Raw genomic sequence first — 19,461 nt, forward strand, 5'->3', positions numbered from 1 at the left:
GCTGGCAGACAAACAGTAATTAACCCTGGAAATGTTACTCCACTTTGGACTAGAAGTTAAGCTTCCAGCACTAAGAAAGCACGAGATAAGCTAGCGCGTCTCTCATGCCATCATTAGCATGGGATTCACTAACCTGAGTGCACATTTTCTGTGCACAAAACTCCTCGCTGCATCAACAGTAAAGTTTTTATGCACAAAAAATGTGCACCCAAGTGCAGGTTAAATTGTGTGTTCTGCCCAACGCACATTATTTCATTTCATTTCATTTAAAAAAATTTATTAATCGCTTAACACAAAAGGCCTAAGCGATATACAAAATGAACATACATAATAAAAACAAGAAAATTAACAAAAACCAAAACAAACAAACATTATAAATTATATAAAATAATAAAAATGCAATAATAACACATCTGAATAAAAATAAACATTTTTACTTCGATACAATAATCATAAACACAGAAGCAAAATGAGAATCAAACAATGCATTACAACCTGAACGCACGGGCAAGGAGAAATTCTTTATAGGATGATTTAAATTTCTTAACATCATCCATAGATCTCAATTCTATAGGGATTGAATTCCATTGAGAGGGTGCCGCAATTGAAAAAGAGGTCTCTCGGGTACTAAACAGACGAGCTTGACGAATAGCCTCTTAGCCGGCCAGCACTGACCCTTCATGCTAGTTGGCTAAGTTCCCCCCCAATGAAAGTTTGTAATTTATTCTCTATTTCCTTGGGCTCTTATTATCATGATGTGTGTTCAGGATCCGGTAAGCCACGTCCAGGACTGATCGCAGAGACCCTGGGCAGGGTACGCAGCTGCAGTTTCAGATCGCTGTTTTTTTTTTCAGCCCCTCCTCTCCGATCATTATAGAAGTATGTGAGCAGGTGTTGGCATCAGTTTCATAAGAAATGTCCTTGCTTTCCTCAGGCTCCTGTATATGCTTTAAAAGTTACTGTCATGCAGGCAAAGAACCTCCTAGCGAAAGATCCCAATGGTAAGTAAGTTCCATTTCTGATCACGTGATGAAGCAGCGCCGGTGCTGCCTCAATCCGCTTACATAGAAAGGAAGCTGGTACCTCTGAGATATTGTATCTGTATCTTCGGACACTGTCCTCTTTAGCTCAGGTTGCACTGATCTGATGAGGGAAGTATAACGCTGGACTCAGATTGATTGCATGTGCAGTATTAAGGTGCCACCTGTCTAGCAGACCTCAGTAAAGTACAAGATGAGAGCATTTTCTGTAGAGAAAAATGTGAGGACTACAGAATTGTTATAGGAATTTGGAAGGAGTGGGGCTCAGAGGATATCTGAGGAAATAGTATAAGTTATAGTGTCCTCCCGCCCTGCCCAGATATATCATGAGTGTGGCAGGAGAGAGTTAAGCAGAAAAAGAACTAAAATGCTGAAAAGCCAAAGTTTTTCAAACAAATTGTTTTGCTCCGTGATGTCTTTTGTTTGTGATGACATCTTTATCTTGGTCCCTGAAAACTTGCTAAGCTTTAGATTTGTATGTTCTAGTCCAGTGGTCCCCAACCCTGTCCTGGGGGCCCACCAGCCAGTCGGGTTTTCAGGATATCCACAATGAATATGCATGAGAGAAAATTTGCATGTTATGGGGGCAGTGCATGCAAATTTTCTCTCATGCATATTCATGTTATGGGGGCAGTGCATGCAAATTTTCTCTCATGCATATTCATTGTGGATATCCTGAAAACCCGACTGGCTGGCGGGCCCCCAGGACAGAGTTGGGGACCACTGTTCTAGTCTGTAGTAAAAACATGATGGCATTAGTTGCCATTTTACAGAATCATTTTGAGAAAAATGGTATGAGTAACTCAGTGGAAAAGAGAAGATGGGCCATCTTCTGGTTTGAGGGAAGCTTGGCTAATGGCTACAGTTAATTAGGATATGTAGTCGCCATCATAGAAAACTAAGTGACATGGAGAAAACCTGGTGGCAGACAATTTGTATTACATAAAGCTGTGCAGTTAGGAAGCAGGCGATCTGTCTGTACCTGTATCTTATCTGCTGCAGCTGTGCTGGCTTCCGGTCCACCAGGAAATTCAAAACATGGCGAAGAATAAGAGAATAACTATTTCTTTTAGTGGGGATGGTTGGACGAGATTCTAGCCACAGAGACCTGAGGTGCTATCACACTTAAGAACATAAGAAATGCACACTGGGTGAGACGATTGAGCCCAGCATCCTGTCTCCAACACTGGCCCAGGTCACCTGGAAGTACCCAGCAAATCCGAATATGAAAGTTGGTTTCATTTTGCCCTTTCCAGGAATTAAGAGATGGAGAAACCCAAGTCTGTTTTGCTAGTAGTTATTTATGGACCTGTCCTCTAGAAACTTGTCCCAAGCCTTTTTTAAACTCGGTGATGCTGCTAGCCTCCACACCGCTTGGTTCAGTTGCACTCTGCTTTTTAGGGTGACCGGCTTATCCGTACAGGGTGAGGGGGTCTGTAGCACTAGCAGTGCCCAGTTGCAGCAAACATCTAAATACGTCTCTGGCTTTAATGCAGGGTCTGGGAAGCCCTGCTTTAATGGAAGAAACTTCTGCATAACTGATGACATGGTTTGATCACTGGTTTTTCATTATTATCGAATATCATTTTAGAATCAAAACTACTTAAGAGGTGCATTAAATAATTAAAATTGAAACAGAGCAGGGCATAAACTTAGAGATAAGTTCACCGTTGCGAGAGGGCAATCCCAAGCTAAAATCCAAATTTGCTACCTCGTAAATAAGGGTCACCATTCTGTGTATAAAGTGGATGTTCACCGTATCCCCCAAGCTTGAGCCATGTTTCTTCCATGCACGCGCGTCGTGCGCCCGTTCCATCGCATCGGCTCTCGGCGCACGCGCGTCGCCCGTTCCATCGCATCGGCTCTCGGCGCACGCGCGTCGCCCGTTCCATCGCATCGGCTCTCGGCGCACGCGCGTCGCGCGCCCGTTGCATCGCATCGGCTCTCGGTGCACGCGCGTCGTGCGCCCGTTGCATCGCATCGGCTCTCGGTGCACGCGCGTCGTGCGCCCGTTCCATCGCATCAGCTCTTAGTGCAGTGACATTTCATCCGATGCCTGTCGCTGTCTCGTTCATTAAGACTTGCATCAGCTCATCTAGCTTTTTTCTTTCATGTCCTGCGTCCAGAAGAACACTTTTGTGCCAGCTATGAGGTTGATTCTTTTATTTTTATATTGTAGCAGGCTTGATATTTGAGGGATATGTCAAGGCAATCAGGGTTCTAGCAATGCCAGGTCGCTATCAGCAGATGAGATTTGTCAGGCCACTGCAAGGTCTTTTCATGGCTCAGTTACAAAATATCAGAACTGTGAATTTGTAGAGATAAAAACGTAACAGTTTTCATGTTTGTTAGGATTTTTCTTTTATAGTTTAGTGGTTTTTTTATTTTTGATTTGATGATAAGCCGGAAAAGCATGGAGGTCTGCCCTTGTGCAGATAACTTTTTGAGTTACTTGCACAGAAACTAAGCCGAATGCATACATTTTTTGCGCACAACGTTTTTGTGCACGCAAAATTTATTTGCACAAAAAAAAAGCATCAAAGGAGGCAATCTGGGGTGTCATTTAACATTACCAGGTAAGAATGCATATTGAGCACTGTCCAGGTAAAGTTACCTGCACAAGTCAGGTTGGAAAAACCACAATCCCAGCTTTGCACAGATAGATAAAGTTTCATGAATAATTTTATCTGAATATACTCAGTGAGGAGACTTGTGCACGGAATATCCAGGACAAGTTGCAGACATAATTTTACTCAAATAACTTCCCACTCACTGGCTATCTGAATATTATTTAGTGTTCGCCACCTTTCGAGGATCTTTTCCAGATTGTAAGTGTCAAGTCTCCCTAGTTCCCCTCAAATATCTTGTAGGTTATGGTAGTTTTTTTTTTTCCTGCTCATGCCAGCCAGTAATCTTATTTTGTTGACATTAGAAATGTGCTTGAAAGAGCCATCGCGGAGTCTCCTATCCAGGGACACTGATCCAAAACTAGAAGAAAAAGGAGAGCTCACCTTCCTGTAATCTGAGTTTTCGACAGGTGCTCGTCTTTTCCTTTTTGGGCTAAGAGGGAAGTCAGACAGAAATATTCAGATGTTGTGGTAGTGGAACTGATGGAGCATTAGGAATGCGGTCATCAGCCCTGTCTTTAAAAGAAGTAAGAATTAGTAGCGGTTGATACAGATCAGGGTTCAGGTATCCCAGCAGTACGAGGGTTTGAAAAAAGAAAAGGAAGAATATGTCTGTCCCAGCAGCAAAAGCACTTGAACACTACCCAGCACCACGCACGTTCCAACTTAATATATTCAGCCCCGAACAAACAATGCCCACCTGCAACGGGAAGGGAAACGGGCAGAGCAGGTGGTCCTTGCAGTCTTTAGCAAACTGCTTGCAGTAGATTTTACAAATTTCAGAAACCGTCTCAGAGTTAAATTTGTTCCGAACACAATTTTTGGGCCAGCTCTGAACGTTAGGTCTCTTGTAGCTCCCCTTTGAATGAATGGGTTTGCGGTGGTCGTGCTGCATATTCTGGGAGCCAGACGTACTTCTCCTCCTCCTCCCTCATGCTTGTAAGAGATGTGCAGTCATTTAACCTGGGGGTAAATGTTTCCCACCTGTAAAATGTGGCAATGGGTTTGTAAGGCTGATAACCAGGGAAGGGCCTGGGAGTGGGCACGTTGCAGGAGAGTAGCACCGCTGCAGGTTAACGTGTCTGTGCACGTAGCCTCGAGAGACTCAGTAAGGAGGGAGCCAAGGCCTTGCTACTGAATAGATGAAGGCAAGAAAAGGGAGCTCAGTACCGCCCACCAGAATTATTATTCTCCTGATTTATATGTCATATAGGACATATAAATATCCCCTGGCATGCACAGTATTCTGCGCTGAGCAGAGGCACTTGATGAAGAGGCCGGCTTCGTGCGGCTTACGGTCCTAGCCAAGGCTTTGAGTTAAGGCAGCAAGGCCAGGACCGAGGGTTAAGGGAGGTGGTTATAAGTACGGTCAACGGAGGATTTTGTCATGAAATATGATGTTGGAGCTGCAAATATTAACGGCGAACTCTGGTTATGGATGTTACTGATGGGCCTATTCTTATTTAGTGTACATACACGTAATTAGCATATCTACCCCAGTCCTACCCAAATGTATTACACAGTGGGCTTGTTTGAACTGATAGCCTCAGTCAGGTTATTCCACAGACCCAGCGGGCTCGATATTGAGCCACTCTCTGGCTACCTAAACTTCTCCTGCTGACTTGGCTGGGATTTCTAGTGACACTGCTGCGTTGCTGAATGTACTCGGCTTTCTTAGAGTTAAACCGCAGAAGTTTTTCCAACTAACTTTAGGACGATCGAATAGGTGTCCTACACTTACCCAGCTATCTAAGCTGGATAATGCTGAATATCTGTGTTTCTCCAGCTTTCCAGCCCTGGCTAAGTGGCAGCTGCTGACAACAGCTGGATATGCAAACAGCACCATTTAGCCAGCTAAATCTGAACTTGGCTCCCTAAATGGGACTGAATATTGGGCCCAGTGGCATCTCTTCCTACTTCTCCTCGTTTTTCCTCCGGTCCCCAGCTTTAGCACAGGCCTGCAGACCTCACCAGCCAAAATGATGCTTTCCCAAACTTGTCCTTGGAGCCCCACAGCCAATTGGGTGTTCAGGATATTCACAATAAATATGCAGGAGATAAATTTTCATAGTCTTTGTGGATATCCTGAAACTCAGCAGCGAAATAGCAAATCCGTATTCGAAGTGACACCAGTAGGGCACGTGCAAGTGTGCTGTTTAAACTGAATTTTAAATATTTATTTAGCTCACGTTTATTTTTTTAAATAAAAATCCCTGGCTTCAAACGCTTTTACTGCAGGTTCTGAATGTTCCCTTATGTGGGCCTAACAAGGACGGGTGACAGCGGAGGGGAGGCCTGCTTTACCTTCTGATGCTTCAGCCAGACTAGAGAAATCTGATTTTCAAGTGGGAGAAGCGGAGGAAAAGATTTGGAAAGGATTTGTTCCAATAAGACTCCCTTTTTAATGCGGCGGCAGACTGGTTTTCACGGTTTGTAGGTGACCCAGAATTCATAAAGGGTTGAAGTTGTTTGCTTCTAGCATGGAATAGGATGAGAGAGCCCTGTTAGCGCTCTTATTCAGATGAGTGCACTTCTGCACCAACATGAGAGGTCTAAAATGGGTAGATGTGAATTGGTTATTTACTATTTAAGATAATAGAAGGATTAGGGGCACTTCAGGAAGTTAGTAAGTAGCACAATTATAACAAATTGGGGAAAATTCATTTTCACTTAATGGAAAAATTAAGCTCTGGAATTCATTCCTGGAGGATGTGATTAAGGCATTTAGTGTGACTGAGTTTTAAAAAAGGTTTGGATAAGTTCGTGGAGGAGAAGTTCATAAACTGCTATTAATCAAGTTGACTTAGGGAATAACCATTGCTATTACTGGCATCAGTAGCATGGGATAGACTTAGTTTTTGGGTACTTGCCAGGTACTTGTAGCCTGGATTGGCCATTGTTGGAAACAGGATGCTGGGCTTGAGGGACCCTCGGTCTCAACCAATATGGCAACTTCTTATGTTCTTAAACCTTACAGTCCTGCCCTTGCCATGCAGGGAATGTTATCCCCTGGCTGTCTTATTTAGAGGATGATCTTCTGCTGTCGATCCTCTAAAACCCTCCACCCCCCCGTTTGGAGCCCAGGGAGGTTGCCCTTCATGCCCACCCCTTGTGATGGTCCTGACGACTTCTTCAGCATCCCCATTCCTGATTATCCCAAGGAGCAGCAGAAAATGTACTCTTTGCATTTACTGTTAGGAAATGTAATGTTTCAGTTGCTGTTGTAGCATGCAAATCCCCAGAGCTCACTTCAATCTACAAATGATGCAGCAAAACATAAGAATTGCATTTTGTTTAATAGATCAGAATATAATCTGTTATTCAAGGACATTTTGCATGTACCATTACAGTCATTATGCACAGGATCAGCTGCCTGAAATATAATAAACGCTAACGTGTGGAAGCGCAAGCATAATTTTTCACAGTATTTGTTCAAATTTCAAAAGATGTCAGAAACATGTAGGAAAACATTTCACTGCAGGCTGTAAACAAGGGATGCAAAAAGCAAACGGAAGACACATTTCAAGCACGTTCTCAAAGCTGTCAGATTGAGCAGCCTAAATGAAAAAAACCATTAAGTAATAGGGAAGGATTTCCAAATCTGCATGACTTTGTGAAAAAGAAGAATGACTTGTAAGGACAGAGATGTGATTCCTAGTCAGGGCCGGTGGAAGAGTACTTGGCACGCTGTCAGATCTTTGGTCGTGCAACTTCCAGCACAGCACTCCTGCCTACCGGAGATAGTGGCTCCACCACACTGCTCACTTCTTTAGCAGCTGGGCCGGTGCAAGGGGTGATAGTGCCCTAGGCAGACCACTGTAATGCCGCCCCTCCCCCCCAAACCCACCTTGAGTTGAATGTGCCCTCTGACAGGGCACATTCAACTTTGCCGTGCTCACCTGCCTCGCGGCTAGCCACCTTGGCCCCGTCGGCGCCGCCCCATCCGGGACCCTGCCCCGCCGACCATCGATCGCAGCCCCAGCCGCCCTGCGCTCCAAACCTGCGGCTCACCTCCTTCTCTGCCGGCCTTCTCTGCACCGTCGGCGCCGCCCCGTCCGGGATCCAAGCCCCGCCGACCACCGATTTCAGCCCCAGCTAACCTGCGCTCCAAACCCGCAGGCCACGTGGGACCCGCAAGCAGGCCGACCTCCCGCTGCCACCAATCAGAAGCCAGGAGGCAGGATTCGGCCCGAGAACAGGAAGACAGGAACTGACGTAAAAAACCAAAAAAAGAGGTAAAAGCCCTTTAAATTTGGGCGCGCTCTTCCGGCCAGTCCCTTTGCCGTGCTCACCTGCCTCGCGGCTAGCCACCTCGGCCCCGTCGGCGCCGCCCCGTCCGGGACCCTGCCCCGCCGACCATCGATCGCAGCCCCAGCCGCCCTGCGCTCCAAACCTGCGGCTCACCTTCTTCTCTGCCGGCCTTCTCTGCACCGTCGGCGCCGCCCCGTCCGGGATCCAAACCCCGCCGACCACCGATTTCAGCCCCAGCTAACCTGCGCTCCAAACCCGCAGGCCACGTGGGACCCGCAAGCAGGCCGACCTCCCGCTGCCACCAATCAGAAGCCAGGAGGCAGGATTTGGCCCGAGAACAGGATCTGACGTCACAATTTTCAAAACTTTACAAACTCCAATAAGGAAGAGGAGAGGACAGGGACAGAAAAAACCCAGACGCCAAGCGGTAAGTGTAGCCGCACCCCCGATACGGCAGTTGGCCTATCAGAGGGCAGCTAGAAACCCTTTAAATCAAACATCTTCACAACGGTGTCGCGCACCGTGCGTCGCACGCCCGAAGGAGCGCGACCTAAGGGGCTTGCCCCTTAGGTCGCGCTCCTTGGAGCGTCCCAGAGCCAGGAGATAATACACACCAGTACTAGCACTCTGCACTGCAATCTCCAGCACGCATCCAATCCTTCTTCCAGCAGTCACTCACCCAACCTCCTCCCAGCAATCCCTACATCCACTCGTCATCCAGCAGCCTCTCATCCACTCGTCATCCAGCAGCCTCTCATCCACTCGTCATCCAGCAGCCTCTCTTCCAATCACACATTATTATCAAACCACTCTACAACACTGCTAGTCTTCAAACCATCATCAAACCCATCCTGCTCTCACCATACATACCTCTCAAGAAAGCAAGACTTAGTACTCTACTACAACACAGCCCTCCATTTACAAGCTGACCTCAATGACCATGGGCCTCCCAATTCCAATCCTCCAGCACAGGACCTTTCTCACAGGAAAACATTCTTTGATCTCACGCCCTCCCACCTACAAATCCCTCATCCCCATCATGATCTCCCCGTTCACCCAAACTTTAGGCCTAGCTCTCTTCTCTTTGATACTATTCAATGCACAATCGCTCTCCAAGAAAACACTAATACTCAATGACATTCTCTTGGACAAAAATCCTGACTTCTGCGCCATAACTGAAACATGGCTTAAACACACGGACACGGCACTGATAAACCAACTTCCAAATCAAATCTACGATATCTTCTCCATCCCTAGAAAGAAGAAAAGGGGTGGAGGTATCCTCCTAGCAGCCAAAAAAGAGCTAAAAATTTCTCAATTCCCAATTAACTCACCTTCAAAAATAGAAACAGGCCTATTCAAATCTGACAGTCTGCAAATCCTTCTAATCTATGCTCCTCCAGGCCTTCTAGAATCCGATGCATCACCCATACTAGAATTAACAACAACTTACCTAAATCTGGAGCATCCCGCCATAATAATGGGAGATTTTAACTTGCACGTCAACGACCCCATTCTCTCAACCAATTGCGAATCCTTCCTAACCGCCATGTCGGCCATAGGCTTTAAGTAAATCATAAACAAACCCACCCACAGAGCAGGTCACACCCTGGACCTAATATTTGTAAACTCTAGCATCTCTCAATCAACTCCACCCAAATGCCAACCTGTTCCCTGGTCTGACCATACTCTAATATCTTCCTCCTTCTTGCTAGAACAAGCAAGCAGAAAACCTGTCCCACAACCGGAATTCATATACAGGAAATCTTGCACATCTGAGGAATTACACAATCATCTTGGCCCAGAACTCCCACTCATTGACATCTCTTCACCCAACTCAGCCATTCACTCTTGGTCCAAAATAACAGAAACAGCAGCTAACAATCTCTGTCCCCTGGCTACAAAAAAACTCGAACACAACACCTCCAAAGACAACCGTGGTTTAAAGAAGAACTTCAAAAACTAAAACTATCCCTCCGACAGAAGGAAAGCAAATGGCGGAAAACACCAACACAGACCTCCCTCTCTGCTTACAAACTCACACTCCACCAATACAAAAGCGCTACATTAAAAACAAAAAGGGATTTCTTTGCACAGAAGATCCATCACATAATCTTTGATTCCAAAGCCCTCTTTGCCTATGTATCTAACTTAACACAAACCTCGACTCCTGACATCCCTGCCAACTTAGCTCAAGAAAAAGCAGAAGAGCTGGCCCTTTTCTTTAGTAACAAAATCTCTAACCTAATAACACAGCTGAGAACCAACACTTCAACGCCATCCAACATATACTTCCACCACAACAAAGACATTACTCTACAATCCTTTGAACCCATCACTACTACTGAGTTACTTTCTACATTAAAGAAAATGAAACCTTCATCTCACCCATTAGACCACATCCCTTCCAAACTTCTCCTGCTAATACCAGACACAATCTCCAATGCTCTGACAGACATTATTAACTGCTCCCTAGCACAAGGAATCTACCCTGACGACCTGAAGATTGCATCCATCAAACCGCTCTTGAAAAAACCCAACTTAAATCCTAATGATCCCACCAATTTCCATCCTATATCCAATCTCCCATTCATAGCTAAGGTAACGGAAAAATTAGTCAACTCCAGACTCTCAGACTACCTCGAGGAACATAACATTCTGTTCCCATCCCAATATGGCTTCAGAAAAGCTTTAAATACTGAATCACTACTAATTTCCCTGACCGACTACCTCATCATGGGCCTGGATAAAGGTCACACTTATTTACTGATCCTCCTGGACCTCTCAGCTGCCTTTGATACGGTTAACCATTCCTCCCTACTAACTCAATTAGCAAACATCGGAATAACAGGAACAGCACTATCATGGTTCAAATCGTTCTTAGGGAACAGAAAATACAAAGTCAAAATTCACAACAAAGAATCTCAACACTACCCTTCATCTACGGGAGTTCCACAGGGCTCCTCCCTTTCACCAACACTCTTTAATATCTACTTGCTCCCTCTTTGCCAACTGCTAACTAACTTAAACCTTAAACACTTTCTTTATGCAGATGACGTCCAGATAGTCATCCCTGTCAAAGAATCCTACAGCAAAACCCTAGATTTCTGGGAAACTTGTCTGAAAAAAATTGATGGACTCCTCTCCAACCTTAATCTAATACTAAACTCTTCAAAAAGCGAACTCCTCCTAATTTCTTCTGAAAACAGTAACACCGACTCAAATCCTCCACCCAATTTACAAACGCCTCAAATAAGAAACCTGGGAGCTATCATTAAATAACAGGTTAAACCTAAAAGCATTCATAAATCAAACCACTAAGGACTGCTTCTATAAACTCCAAGTCTTAAAAAGAATAAGACCTCTCTTCCATTTCATGACTACAGAACTATTCTGCAATCAATAGTATTTTCTAAACTAGATTACTGCAACTCTTTGCTATTAGGTCTCCCTTCATCTCACACGAAACCCCTTCAGATGGTTCAAAACACGGCTGCGAGAATATTAACTAACACACGGAGAAGAGACCACATATCACCAATCCTCAAAGACCTGCACTGGCTGCCAATTCACTACAGAATCATTTATAAGTCCATAACCACTATTTTCAAAGCTATACATCAACACTCTCAACTCAACCTTCAAATTCCTCTCAAAAAATTTACATCCAACAGACCAATCAGAGAGTCCTATAGAGAAACACTACAAGTACCACATTCCAAATCCATGAGGCACATAACCACCAGAGACAGGGCTTTCTCCACTGCAGGACCAACACTGTGGAACTCAATCCCACCAGATTTGCGACTGGAACCCTGCCTGCCCACATTCAGGAAAAGACTCAAAACGTGGCTATTCATGAAAGCCTTTCCTGAACTAAACTGAATCTATCCATTATTAACTAGGCGCCCAGACATTGCCTCATTCATGGTAATTAATATCCCTACCGCATAATTAATATCCCTACCTCACAAGGACAATTCATTAATGCTTTAAGCACATTGACTGACATTTACGTTCTCTCTATTTAATCCCCAGCTTCTTTTCTATGCTCCAAGTTGTATCACTCCCTTGTTTTATTGTAACTGCATACCTTAACCTTCTCTTGTTTAATGTTTTTATTATTATTATTACTACAACGATTACTATTATTATTAAGATAAATGTTTCTTACCTTTTTTGTTACCTATCTACTTGTTAATTGTAAACCGACATGATGCGATATCTATTGCGAATGCCGGTATAGAAAAACTTAAAATAAATAAATAAATAAATATAGAGTTATGGTCACCCTCTTACAGTGCTCTCTCTCTTGCGTGTCGTACTATCCTAGCGACTACTGTCGCCCCCTTCTTTCACATTTTTTTTAAATGGTGCCCTTGCGTACCCCAGCGTCACCGTGCCCACTGATACCACCCTAGGCGACCGCCTGATTGTGCCGGCCCTATTTAGCAGTATTAGATCTGGCACAGGACCCCTTTATGCCTTGCACTGGCAAGATTTTGTGCCCTCCCAAAGTTTTGGTGCTCTAGGCGATCGCCTATTTTTCCTAATGGAAGCACCGGCCCTCGTCAAAAATGTTGCGTATTTGTGCAGCGATAATGTCGGAAAGTCATTACAGAGCTGGAGAGAGTTCAAAGATGTCCAACAATAACTAAAGTGTTGTGCGAGGAGAGGATGGCAAATTTGAAACCTTGTAGTCATTGGATGAGATGCTCAGAGGGTGGCGGGTAGGGTTGCCAACTGTGATGGGGGGGGGGAAAAACCTGCCACACACATTCTCCTATCCTCCCCATCTCCTGTCCCCGCTTGCCTTGCCCCGGCATCCAGCATTCACCCTGTCTTCCCCGCTCCCCCTTATCTTTCCCATTCACCTAGAAACTACCCCTCTTCACTGCCCCCCCCCCCCCCCCCCACCTCCAGCATTCACTCCTTCTCGTCATCCCGTAACATTCACCTCCTCTTGAACTTCCCCCATTATTTGTCTTTCCCCTCCTGCCCACTTCAGCATTCGTCCCTTCCTCTGCCCCCGTCCCCCTCCCCAGCACCACCATACGCAGCGGGCCTGCTGCTGTGGCTTCCTTCTCTCTCCGCCAGGAGCTGGATTGAACTCCCGAGAGCTGGAAGAGCTTCCGCCGTGCCTACATCCCCTCCTGCTCCTGTCCCCTCGGTAGCAGAGAGCCCATGCGGTAGGGGGAGAGGGCACGGCAGAGATGGAGTAGCTTTTGCGTCCTCCTCCTCCTCAGATTGGCTGGGCTGAGGTCCTGGTGCCTGCTGGCTGTGAGCTCTTTAACATAGTTGGTGGAGTAAACCACGTGGCAAGAATAGACCGGCTGTACAAGCACGGACTTTGCACAAGATACGTAATTTAGAAACAGCTCACAATGATGGTTTTATATACATAAAAAAAACAATTTTAAAAGCTAGATAACAATGTTGGGGACCTATGATTAAAAAAAAGAAAAAGCAATGTAGGTGTTTCACCAGTAGTGCTTATGATGATGATCCAATATCTTTCTATGCATAACTCTCTGGAAAGGAACAATTTACTCTCTAACACAGCCAGCAAGCAGCAGGAGGGGCAGTTCATAACCGACTTTAATATTTTGAACTGGCCAGACCAGCTGAATTCCAGCCAGTTGACAACCCTAGTGGGATGACAACCCTTTTCCAGGTACAGTGGAGGGCTACCGATAGGTTTGTTTGATCGCTCTTCCCAGTCAAGTTGAAGTGATGAAGGTAGAATGGTATTTTCGGTAAAAGATGCTCCTCTCTGGCTATCGTGTCGGACTCTGTTGGAGGTGAGGGGACTCTTGGGTTGGGGGGGAGAGTTACCCTGCTTATGTGAGCGCAGATATCCTTGGGGCTCTAAGAAGAGTGGCCGAGAGGAGCCATCTTGTTGGGTTTCTTTTACTGGATGGTTATGTAGCTATGTAAGGGGACAATGGGAGAAGGGAGGGCAAATGCCGAGCCCCTTTCAGTTTATGTCATGGATGGCCCAGGTCACGTTACTCGCTTGAGGATGAGAGGGATACGTTTTCTTTGCGGTCGGGCTCAGCCTGGAGGCTCTCTGTTTTCTTCCTTTTGACCTTTGGGCAGGCTTCAGTGACCCGTACTGCATGCTGGGAATCATGATACTGCAGAACGCAAAGGAGACCGAGGAAAGGAAGGAAAGAAAGTTCAGCTTCCGAAAGAAAAAGGAGAAAGTGGAAAAGAGGTCCAGCATAAAGGAAGTGCTGCCCGCCAAGTACATCCAGGTCACAGAGGTCAAGAGCAACACGCTGAATCCGCTGTGGAAGGAGAACTTTCACTTGTAAGTAGTGAAGCGCAGCGCTGCCTGCCTGCGGTCCTCTTCCTGCCTGGTCTCTCTATAGGGGCAGGGCCTGGCTTGCAGGAGGGACGGGTCCTATAGAAAATAACCACTGCTGCGAAGAACCATTTTTAATCACTGGGTCGCTGTGGGTGGAGGGGGGGGGAGCTTTCTTGTCACATAGCAGGGAGGTTAACTTTCAGACCTAGTCACGTTACTGGACTTGTCCGCGTACGCAGACACACGGAGGTTTATCCTCCAATTTCAGCAGCTGTGGAGCGGGTTGCAGCACAGTTTTATAAAACACCGGGTCGTGCAATTCTGAAAGTAGGCACGTATGTATCAGTATGTGCAAATATTTTCAGTGCATCGAAAGCACGCACGTTACCTGTTTTGTAAACCTACACACGTATAATGTATACATGCAAAAAATATGGCATGTATGTGTAAAACCCTGATTTTAGACATGGAGGCAGGTGCAGGCACGTTCACCTAACCCCTGAACTCCCCCCAAGTTCACCCAGACTTCCCAGCCAAAACTAGCGCCCAACAGGCAACTCTGCTACCAGTTGCACTAGACTAGTGCATTAGCGGGTGTAAAAGTGCACAAGTAAATTGCCTGGTGAATTTGTGGAAATCTCTTATAAAACAGCGTGCCCTCTTGACCCTGCCCTGGAACGCTCCCAGACCCCACGCCTTGTTTGCGCAGGTAAAGTTGCGCATGAAACCGAAAATAGGCGCCTCCTTTTTTCTGTTTATATAGGAATTCAGCCTCCTTTCACGCGTAAATGCCAGCTTTGCACCACGTTCCTTTAAAAACGTACTCAGTCTGTGGTCTTGGTGCGCACAAGTCACCTTCTTAATAAGTAACAAAGCTGGGTTTGATTTATGCCTCACAGGATGAATACGGTCCTTAGCGTGGCGGTTAAATATCTGTGTCTTCATTTCTTTTGTAGTGAAATAGATGATATCTACAACGACCAGTTTCATCTGGATATCTGGTAGGTGCCCGCTAACAGGGACGTTTTCAGAGAGTGCATTACATGCCCAGTGATACTTTAGGGCAGCTTTCAGCGACGGCGTAGCCTAGGGCGTGGCTGCGGATGAACCTCGAGTTACCGTATCCAGCTGCACTGAAAATGTACCCCCACACCAGAAACTGCAGCCTAACATCTTACTGTAGGCGAGCGGATCCTTTCACTAAGAGTCATTCCCCCTCCCCCCTGGTACCACCCACTGGTGCTTCAGCGCTTCTTTCTAATGCTTCTTGAATATTTGCTGCTGTAATAATCAGTTTATTTTTCCACAGCGCCACAAATATGGCTGGTGCTGTATATCTGAGCGAGGAAATGCATCCATAAATAGAATTTTATAAAGCCAGGGCTGCAAAAAAATTCAAAGAAATTCACTGGGGCCTTACTCAGAAAGGACTTGCTGCTTATTGACTAAGGCCCGGTGTGATGCAATCAGGCACCCGGCGCAGGTTCACGGGAGCCCCGAGCGGCTACCCGAGGCGCAAGATGCGAGTCCCCCGCGCGGGGAGCTCGCCGCCTGCGAGTCCGTCGCTGCGATGCTGCCGTACAGTGGGACCTCTGTGAAGCAGGACGAGACGACCGACGTCATCGACTCCCTCTCTTTCTGTTTCCCAGGGACCATGACGATGACGTCTCCGTGGCGGAGGCCTGCAAAAAACTGAACGAAGTCAGCGGCTTCAAAGGCATGGGCAGGTACTGTCTCGCAAGCTCTGCAGGACGCTGTTGGGGGAGAGGAGGGAGGGGGTCATTTACCTGCCTAAAACACGCCAGAAACGTGATTTTGTGTTTACTCCCCCCCCCCCCCCCCCCCCCCGTGCTCGCGATAGCGTTCTGGGCGGGGGAAAGCTTTTACGCCCGCACTCTCAGTTTTTGGAAGTGTGCGTGTAAATGTGCGCGCAGCAGGTGGAACTTCCAGCCCCCGCGTCTACGCGTGCAACGGCACAACTCATACTCGTGAGTCCCCTTTGGAAATTCTGCCTAAAGTCTGCGGGTGTTTGTGCCCGGGCTGTTTTAAAGTGACCCCCACCCCACCCCAAGGACTTTCAGGACCAAAAAAGCACTGCCTGGCGCTACCATTAACTGCATTAAGGGTGCGCACATAACTTCATAGAGCGTCATAGCGCCGCTTATATTGTAGAAAGATTTCCGGCACTGAGGCAACATTCATGTTAGTATTTTTAAGGTTCATTACAAGCCTTAAACAAAGTTTAGTTTTTTTTACTGCGGACACAATGGCGCTGCTCTTCAAATAATGGCCAAAAAACCCCCAAAACAAATGTTAAGACGATGGCTGGAAAGCAATCCTCCTCTTCCTACCCGAGCGCTTTTTGTGACCTCTCCCGCATGCACCTGTACTGTAAAACAGCAAGAGGCTGCAGTTTAAGCTTTTCCAGTTACACGCGCAAATACTACATTCCCGCCAGCTGCATACATTTTGTGCGCGCGGAAAGGGGCGGGGCTAAACTTGAGACAGTGAGAGTGCGTATGGAGGACTCTCTGGCTAAAGCTACATGCAGACGTCTGCTCGGAAAAATAGCAGTCGTGGCTTTGATAAAAGTTATAATCCGTGAGAGACTTGTGCGGGTAAGAACCGCTGAATATCCGTGAGACATTCTGCACATAGCTTTCCCCCGGATAAATATGCCGCTTGCCAGCTTATTGAATATTGATCTTCAGAGACCTGTAGATGTAACCAGGGGTATAGTAAGTGCCCCAAGTTCCTTATGGCAACTCAGAGAGAGATTTTGCAGCAACGTTTCTGAAATACTGTGGCACAGTTGCATATCTTTGCATCTTTGTGCAGATTAAATCCTGCACGTTTTATTTTACATTATAAAAATAAAGTTTTCCAGCCCTGGTTTTGTGTCTGTTTAGTTTATTTGTTTTTGTTGGGTGGTGGAAAGGGATCTTGGGTAACATTGTTGGGAAGCTGGGGAGGGAGGGGATCTGTACGATGAGGAGAGAAGAGGGAACAGGGATCTCAGGGACAATGAAAGGAACTGGAGAGAGGCAAAAGAGAGAAGCTGGAACTGGGGAGAGGGAAGAGCAGGGAGAAGGATGAAGGGGTCTGGGTTTGGGGAAGGGGGAAGAGGCTGGTGACACTCGGATGGGAGAATAGAGAATCTGAGCTTGGGGAGAGAGCCCAGGATAAGAGGAGGATGGTTTCAGGATGAGGGGGATCGGGCGAGGGAGGATCTGGGTTGGGAAAGGGAGCTCTTCCTTCCTGGGCTTAGGTCCTGCCTCCCATCCCCACCCCCAGGTCTCTTTATCTCTCTTCCTCCCTCTCTCCCTGACCCTCCACCCCACTTGCCCTCTTAGACACACACAGACCCAGCACAATCCTCTTTTTCATGCCCTCACCATCCCTTGGTGCCAGTCACCTGTCCCTCTCTCTCACACTCTCACCCTGGTAACAGCCCTCCAGTCAATTCCCCTTCGGTCACCCCCAGGCGATTCCCCTCCCCTGCCATCGACATTGAGCCAGCAAGGACACTGGTTGTGCCTTAAGCCGCATCTGGCTTCTCTGCCACGGTCCCGTTTTGAAAACCGTAAAGGACACGGTGGGGCCGCCCCCTGCTTCCAAGTGTGAAATGCAAACTCCTGAGGCCCTGATCGGAAGCGGTGGTGGTGGGTGAGAGCGGGCATTAAGGGATCAGGGCCATTAGGAATGAGACAGAGACTCCTGGTTCCTGCGCTTCCACGGAGTCCCAGTCTGTCCACGTCAAGGGCCAAATACATGGCGCTTGCTGTGCCAGTGGAATCGAGGGAGAACGGAGACCCTGGGTCTAACTGAGCCACAACTGCACCGCTCGCCAAAGTAAAACTCGGGGGAAATGAATAAGCATTAAGCAAGGAGGCTAAAGGCTGAGCAATCCCACACTCAGAGGAGCCAGAGACAAATCCTGCATGACGGCTGCTGTTGCTACTACCTGGGTTTGTTCAGAGGTGAGCTGATGTCCCAGAAAGACTTCTGTCGTCAGAGGCTATAGCTGGAGGTGACTGGAGTTCTGAATCAGTGCCTGGAAAGAACGTATTCCGGCTAAGCAGAGCAACCAGTTGCGTAGAAATACTCCCTGAAATTCTGATTTCAGTAGCTACCAGCGGTGCGAGCTCTTTTCCCAGAAATGTGCTGTGACACGGATTTGGGATGAAAACTCTCGGCCCGTCCAAGCTTTCAGTATTTGCCGTCACTTGGCGCCCGTTCGCAGCTGCACACCAGGAAAGAACGAGTCAAAAGTCTGCGTCCAAACGCTGGGTCACAGCAAATCCCTGTTTAAAACCACACAGAGCCTCAAATGAAGGATCCCCAAGTTATGGGGATCCTTCACTTGTATTTTTTTTACTGTTAGCTTGTTGACATAGTGACCTATAAAATGTGACACAAAATCTGTGGGACGTAGAATATAAGTCCATGAGCTTTTGCTGCTCAGCATTAGGTTTACTTTTGTAACCTCAAATTTTCCTTCATTACTTGTAAACCCCCCCCCAACTTGGCAATGCTCAGATACCCCAGTCTGAGGTCTGGAGGGAAGATCAATCTTCAGTACTGCCCTGTGGCCAGCAGGGGTCACCACATTCATAGCAGCCATCTTCCCTCCCTCTCCGGGCCTAAGGGCATGGTCTCTGCGACGCTCTCCAGGCCCTGACGGGCAGCAGACTCGAACACAAGTCTCCACAGGGCTGGCCCGGAGGTGATGTTTTTAAAAGAATCCAAATGTTCTTGGAGCCAATTACATCCACCACTTAAGCTGGGCCCAGTCTGTCAAGATGTTTTTCATCTGTGCAGTGCCCCCCCCCCCCCCCCAGGCCAAAAGTGCCAGGCCTGGGGTGGGCCACTGCATGCCACAGGGGGTGAAAGGGAAAGCTGAACTCGCCGAAAATCCACCGGAATTTAACTTTCTCCGTATGCCTCTTTCAAAAGGTATTTTAAGCAGATCGTGAAATCAGCCAGGGCAAATGGGACAGCGGGAGGAGCTGCCGAAGACAACATGGATGATTTCCTGGGCTGCCTTAATATCGCTGTTAACGTAAGCTGAAGGACGCGTCTTTATTTTTTTTGCCGTCTCCTAGCGCGTTGTATGAGCCTTTCCTTTCCTCCTTCTGTCTGTTGCGCTATCGATGGCAGCAATTCCCTTACAGTGAGAACCTGAGCCAGGAAATCAGTGCAGACTTAGCCGGTACATGGGGGAAATGTGAAT

At 47.0% G+C, this 19,461-nt stretch overlaps 1 protein-coding gene across 2 annotated transcripts in view; it reads left to right on the forward strand.

Moving 5' to 3' along the window:
• BAIAP3 (BAI1 associated protein 3) overlaps positions 1-19,461 on the forward strand; it is a 152,129-nt gene that overhangs the window by 81,409 nt on the left and 51,259 nt on the right. For both annotated transcript variants that reach the window (XM_029577623.1, XM_029577624.1), the window contains exons 7-11: positions 935-1,001; positions 14,018-14,231; positions 15,185-15,229; positions 15,878-15,955; positions 19,185-19,290. In XM_029577623.1, coding sequence (XP_029433483.1) covers positions 935-1,001; positions 14,018-14,231; positions 15,185-15,229; positions 15,878-15,955; positions 19,185-19,290 — 510 coding nt within the window. The remainder of the gene's footprint in view (positions 1-934; positions 1,002-14,017; positions 14,232-15,184; positions 15,230-15,877; positions 15,956-19,184; positions 19,291-19,461) is intronic.

Source organism: Rhinatrema bivittatum, chromosome 14 (genome assembly GCF_901001135.1).
Source record: "Rhinatrema bivittatum chromosome 14, aRhiBiv1.1, whole genome shotgun sequence".
In the NCBI taxonomy this organism is placed as follows: domain Eukaryota; kingdom Metazoa; phylum Chordata; class Amphibia; order Gymnophiona; family Rhinatrematidae; genus Rhinatrema; species Rhinatrema bivittatum.